Source organism: Lathyrus oleraceus, chromosome 1, assembly GCF_024323335.1.
Source record: "Lathyrus oleraceus cultivar Zhongwan6 chromosome 1, CAAS_Psat_ZW6_1.0, whole genome shotgun sequence".
NCBI lineage: Eukaryota > Viridiplantae > Streptophyta > Magnoliopsida > Fabales > Fabaceae > Lathyrus > Lathyrus oleraceus.
Genome location: NC_066579.1, coordinates 12,708,842 through 12,715,322, shown reverse-complemented (window position 1 = coordinate 12,715,322; position 6,481 = coordinate 12,708,842). Strand labels below are relative to the sequence as shown.

The 6,481-nt window shown below is 35.3% G+C and overlaps 1 protein-coding gene across 1 annotated transcript; it reads right to left on the bottom strand.

The window, feature by feature from the left end:
• Positions 1 to 5,776: 5,776 nt before the first annotated feature.
• On the bottom strand, positions 5,777 to 6,088 carry LOC127087351 (uncharacterized). The gene has a single exon (XM_051028240.1). The coding sequence runs from the start codon at positions 6,086 to 6,088 to the stop codon at positions 5,777 to 5,779; it is 312 nt and encodes a 103-aa protein (XP_050884197.1).
• Positions 6,089 to 6,481: the final 393 nt, after the last annotated feature.

The window sequence follows — 6,481 nt, the reverse complement described above, 5'->3', positions numbered from 1 at the left end:
TTGAGACTTACGATAATGACTCTAAAGTTATCAAAGGATCTGAACAACATTTCTCTTGAAGAACTGGTTATTTCTTTAAGAAGTCACGAGATTGAGCTCGAGGAACATGAGCCCAAGAGAAATAGAAAGTATATTGCTCTGAAGTCTTCAAGAAGATTTGAGAAGAAAAAGTCTCTTCAAGAATAAACTGATGAAAAGTCTGAAGAGGAATAAGAAGAAGAAGATGAATTATCTCTTCAGTCCAGACGCGTTAATCAACTCTGGAAGAGAAGAAAAGGAAAGGCAAATTCATAGGACAAAGAAGGAAAATTGGTCATTATGAGTCCATTTCTGGATCCAAGAAGAATGGAGTTGGAAAAGAACTCATGTGATTTGAGTGAAAGGAGCCTGGAAACTTCAAGAATGAATGTCCCAAGTTAAAGAAAGAAAGGCATAGAAAGAACTTCATAGGAAAGAAGAAGGGTCTGATAGCTACATGTGATGATTCAGAGTCTTCAAAAGATGATTTTGAAGAAGAGTAGGAAAATATGGCGATGATGGCTTGCACATAAGCTCATGCAAAAATGATTCAATCAGAATCAGAATCTGAAGACGTATTTTTTGAACTTTCTCGTTCTGAGCTTGAATCTAGTTTATCAAAAGTGCTGGAAAAATATCAGAATCTTATAGACAAATACAAGGATCTAAAGAAGAATCATGTATCTGAATCAGAAGCTTATTGTAAGTTCCAGAAAGATTTTTCAAGTTTGAGTGAAGAAAATCTCATTTTGAAAAACAACAATTTTGTGCCTCGGTGCAAGAGTCTCAACCCTGAAAAGAAAATTATTTCTAAAGCCTCTAGAGGTTCTGGTGATATCATAAAGAAATATGATAAATATTTTCAGAAATTTCTTGCTAAAATCATGAATAGAAGCTTAATGGCTTCTATGATTTATGGTGTTAGCAGAAACAAAAGAAGGGGTATTGGCTATGATTATGATGAAGAATCTGATTCTGAAAAAGATTATAAGCCCAATACTCTTCAATCCATTTTGTCCCTTCTGGGAAACAAAATGGAGTTATACCTAAAGGTATAATTGCTTCTAAACCTAAGGCTAAAGCGAAACTTTTTCTCGTTTCAATTATGCATACATGTATAGCTATCCTTCACAAAAACCCAAGTTTGTTAAGAACTCTGGGAAACTTAACGCCAAAGGATCCATAAAGATGTAGGTACCTAAGAATAAGATAGTATATGTTGCAGATATCCTTAGTAGTAAAGTTGAAATAACATTCATGGTACTTGAACTCTAGATGCTGGCGACACATGACGGGAAGAAGGCATATGTTCCAAAGCCTGGAACTTAAGCCTGGAGGCTTCATCGGTTTCAGAGGTGATCAAAAAGGAAGATCATTGGCTCCGGAATAGTAGGTAAAAATAAACTTCCTTCCATTACTAATATTCTTTTAGTTGAAGGATTAATACATAATCTATTTTCCATAAGTCAATTAAGTGACAATGGTTATACCATTATTTTCAATCAAAAGTCATATAAATCTATCAGTCAAAAGGATGGCCCAGTTCTTTTCAATGGAAAGAGGAAGAACAACATCTATAAGATAAGACTTTCTAATTTGAAGAATCATAATGTAAAATGTCTTATGTCTGTAAATAAAGATCAATGGGCGTGGCATAGATGATTAGGCCATGTTAGCATGAAGAGGATTTCTTAGTTAAATAAGCTTAATTTAGTTAGAGGCTTGCCAAATCTAAAGTTTTCTTCAAATGCTCTTTGTGAAGCATGTCTGAAAGGCAAGTTTCCAAAAACTTCCATCAAGGCTAAAAATGTTGTTTCAACCTCCAGACCATTGGAGCTTCTTCACATTGACTTGTTTGGTCTAGTGAAAGTGTCATTTGTAAATAGTAAGAAGTATGGACTAGTCATTATTGATGACTACAACAAATGAACATGGGTGAAATTTCTCAGACACAAGGATGAGTCGTGTTCTGTGTTTTCTACTTTCTGCTCCCAAGTTAAAAATGAGAAGGATCTCAAAATTGTAAAAGTCAGAAGTGATCATGGTGGAGACTTTGAAAACAAATATATTGGAAAACTTTTTGATGATAATGGAATTTCCCATGATTTCTCCTGCCCTAGAACTCCACAACACAATGGAGTTGTAGAGAGAAAGAATAGGACTCTGCAAGAGATAGCCAGAACCATGATCAACGAGACTAATGTGGCTAAGCACTTTTGGGAAGAGGCAATCAACACAATGTGTTATAATCATAACATGATCTCTATAAGACCTATTATGGGTAAGAGTCCTTATGAATTATGGAATAATCTGAAGCCCAACATTTCACATTTCCATCCTTTGGGATGTTCTTATTTTATGTTGAACACTAAAGAGAATCTGAGCAAGTTTGATTCTAAGGCACAAAAGTGCATCATGTTAGGATACACTGAACATTGAAAAGGCTATAGAGTATACAATACTGAGACACGGATTGTTGAAGAATCAATACATTTCAGATTCGATGATAAGCTTGACTCTGAAAAGTCAAAGCTAGTTGAGAAATTTGCAAAACAGGAGGTCACTTATTCGGGTTTTGAAAGAAAGACTTCATAAGCTAAAGAAGCTTAAGCAAAAGAGTCTGAAACTCCTCAACCAGAAGCTGTTGAAGCTAATACTCTTCTGAGAAGGAACAAACATAGATCTTCACATTCTCAAGAATTTATTATAGGAGTCAAATCTTAACCTGTCAGAACTAAATCATCATTACAATCTTCTGAAGAGACTCTTCTATGTTTGGTGTCTCTGATAGAGCCTACATCAATTGATGAAGCACTTATGGACACATAATGGATTATAGCTATGCAAGAGGAACCCAATCAATTCTCCAAAAATGACTTGTAGGATCTGGTGTCAATACCTAAAGGAACTCACGTTAATGGAACAAAGTGGGTCTTCAGAAACAAGTTGAACAAACAAGGAGAGGTAGTAAGAAACAAGGCTCGATTGGTAGCACAAGGTTATATTCAGCAAAAAAGGATTAACTATACAAAATCCTTTGCACCAGTTTCCAGGTTAGAGTCTATTCGTCTCTTAAATTCCTTTGTTGTTAATCATAACATCATCTTGTATCAGATGGATGTTAAGAGTGCATTTCTGAATGGTTACATTACTGATGAAGTGTATGTACACCAGCCTACTGGTTTTGAAAATCCTAAAATCCCAGACTTTGTTTTCAAGCTTAAGAAATGATTGTATGATCTGAAGCAAGCTCCCAGAGCATGGTATGAAAGACTAAGCATTTTTCTTTTAGAAAATGATTTCACCAGAGGAAAGGTTGGTACAACTTGTTTCTATAAGTCATTCAAAAATGATATTCTTGTTGTTCAAATTTACATTTAATGATATCATATTTGGTTATGATAATGCTACTTTGTACAAGGAATTTGCCAAGTCAATGTAGGCAGAGTTTGAGATAAGTCTAATGGGAGAAATCAAGTTCCTTTTGGGGATTCAGATCAATCAATGTCCATAAGGAATGTACATCCATCAGAGCAAGTACACCAAAGAACTTCTGAACAAGTTTGACTTGTCAGAATTCAAGATTTCAAAGACTCATATGCATCCTACATGCATCCTTGAGAAGGATGAGGTAAGTGTTAAGGTAGAACAGAAGGTATACATATGTATGATCGGTTCTCTTATGTACTTGACTGCTTCTAGACCTGACATTTTGTTTAGTGTATGTTTGTATGCTCACTTCCAATCAGATCCTAAAGAGTCCCACTTAACAGCTATTAAGAGGATCTTTAGGTATCTGAAAGGTACAATTAGATTTGGCTTGTGTTATGAAGATCTAAAGACTAATAACTATTAGGTTATTGTGATGCTCATTAGGCTGAAGACAGACTTGAGAGGAAAAGCACTTATGGAAGATAACCTGATCTCATGGTCCAGCAAAAGGAAATCAACAATAGCACTTTTAACTATTGAAGTTGAATACATTATAGCCTATGGATGTAGTACTCAGATGCTCTGGATGAAAAGTCAGCTAGAATATTTCCATATATATGAGAGTAACATTCTAATACTCTGTGATAATACTTCTATTATTTGTTTATCTAAGAATCCTATTTTTCATTCTAGAGCAAACCATATTGAGATAAAACATCACTTTAGATGTGACTATGTTCATAAGGGAATTTTAAATATGAAACTTATTGATACAGACCACAAATGGGTTGTTTCCTTTACAAAACCCCTTGCTGAAGATAGATATGTTTTCATTCTAATTTTTTTGAAAATGGACTTATGTCCAGAAGGAAAAAGATGTTCTTCTCAGAATGTTAATCTCTCATAATTGAAAATGAGACTCTGATATTTGTTGGTTGTTCTAAACGTATGAATCTTCTGAAGTGAGAAGGTTTCATAAGTTCAGATGTATTAAGTCAGAATTTGTTTGGTTAAACAAATATGTTTTATGGATACTGAATAGTTTTTCATAAATATATGTCAATAAGTCTCGATTAATGGAATAGCTTAAAGACAATTATCTTAGAAAACTGAACCTTTTCTGATCTGATGATGTGACACGTTCGGTGAATAAATCTTGGGATTAGGTAAAATCTTTCATGCTTTACCTCCTTGTCAAAATTTTTGCTTTTCTCTAAATTTTTCATGATTATAAAAAAATCTATTTAAACTCACTTCACACACTTTCTCTACTATCACAACTTACACTTTCCCTCTTTGAGCTTAAGAAACCTTTAATAAACCCTAAGACCCTTTTCTTAATCAACAATGGCATCTTCATAACAATCTGCTCAACAAACTCAAGAACAACAACAAAGTGTTGCTACAACTTAACGAATTGGTTATGGTTCTTCTTCATCGTAACAACCTCAAATCCCTCATCTGCTTCAGATAGCTTCATCAAGATCTTATTCGAGTCAACTTGTTAGTACTGAAGATGCATATGAAGTTCCTGAAATAACTTTGACTATTACTGCAGAGAAACTAGAAGTACTGGGTGAACTCTTAGGTGAGTTTTGAAATATGAAGAACAATGGGATTGGCCTTCTTCCTATTGTAAAATTTCAAAGGTTTGAAAAGGCTCTTCAACCGTCTTTAAAGCCAAGTTTTCTTCAACCTGGTAAGAGAATTCTGGATACACGCCAAATCTTCTCCTTTCCAAGTTTCTAGAGTAAACCTACATGCAACCGGGATTTCAAAGAGTTCTCATAATCTTCAACCTACATTCTATGAATACAAACAAACAAACTACACATTGTCGCTACCGAGGTTTCAGAGCGAGGAACCGGTTAGACTGAACAAAAGAGTTGCCTCCTTAAAGGGAAAGAAAAGGCAAAATCAGGAGAGTCGCCAACAAATTTTATTTGGATATCCTCTATGGGAGAGGAGAGGGAAAATGGTAGATAAAACCCTCAAAGAGAAAAAGGTGCACACAGGAAATGCTGGGATAAATAATCGATCTCGCAACCGAGATTTGGATTTGGAAGTCAGTTACGCAAGGGGAAGGTATTAAAACCCCTTACGTACATGGTAATCCATGGTAACTATTTGGATTGTTTGTGTATGTGGGTATTTATCGCGTTTGTTCTTGTTTTATTTTTCTAAAAGAGTGTAAAAATGACATGATAAAGGGTTTTTTATTATAGTACTCGCCAAGGATTGTGGCCCTTAGGGCTACGTATCACTCGAAAATTACCTGACACGAAAAATTATCTAGATAAGACTCTCTCATCCTACTCTCAAGCTCCTACGTCACACTGTCACCAGTAGAACCTCCCCAAACAACTTTCACAAAAGCGATCTCCTTGCCTCGTAAGTGTTTCACTTCACGATCCTCAATCCTTAATGGCAAATTCTCGACGGTCAAGTTCTCTTTAACTTGTACATCATCCAACTGGATCACATGAGACTGATTAGAAATATATGGCAGCAATGCCACTCGGTAGGCCATCTCTCTTACTCTTCGAGGGATCTGAAACATACTAACGAATCGCAGCATAAGCTTATTAGACTTCAATGCACGACCGGCACAAGTTATCGGAGTAACTCTCAAGAACATATGGTCTCTTTCTTGGAACTCAAGTGTTCTCCTCCTCTTATCATGATAGCTCTTCTGACGATTCTATGAAGCTTTAATCTTATCTTGGATCATCTTGATCTTCTTAGTAGTCTGCTGAACTATCTTAGGTCCAAGCACAACATTGTCACCAGAATCATACCAACACGAAGGTTTCATACACCTTCTACATACAACGCCTAGAACAGTGTAATTCTAATGCTAGAATGGAAACTATTTGTGTAATCCTTCAAAATTTTAAGCCATCTTCTCTGCCTCATGTTCAATTCTTTTTGATCGAATAGGTCACTCAATATCTTGTGATTACTGAACACCTCAAATCTGGAACCAAAAATATAATGTCTCCAAACTTTCAACACAAAACTAAAATTGTTA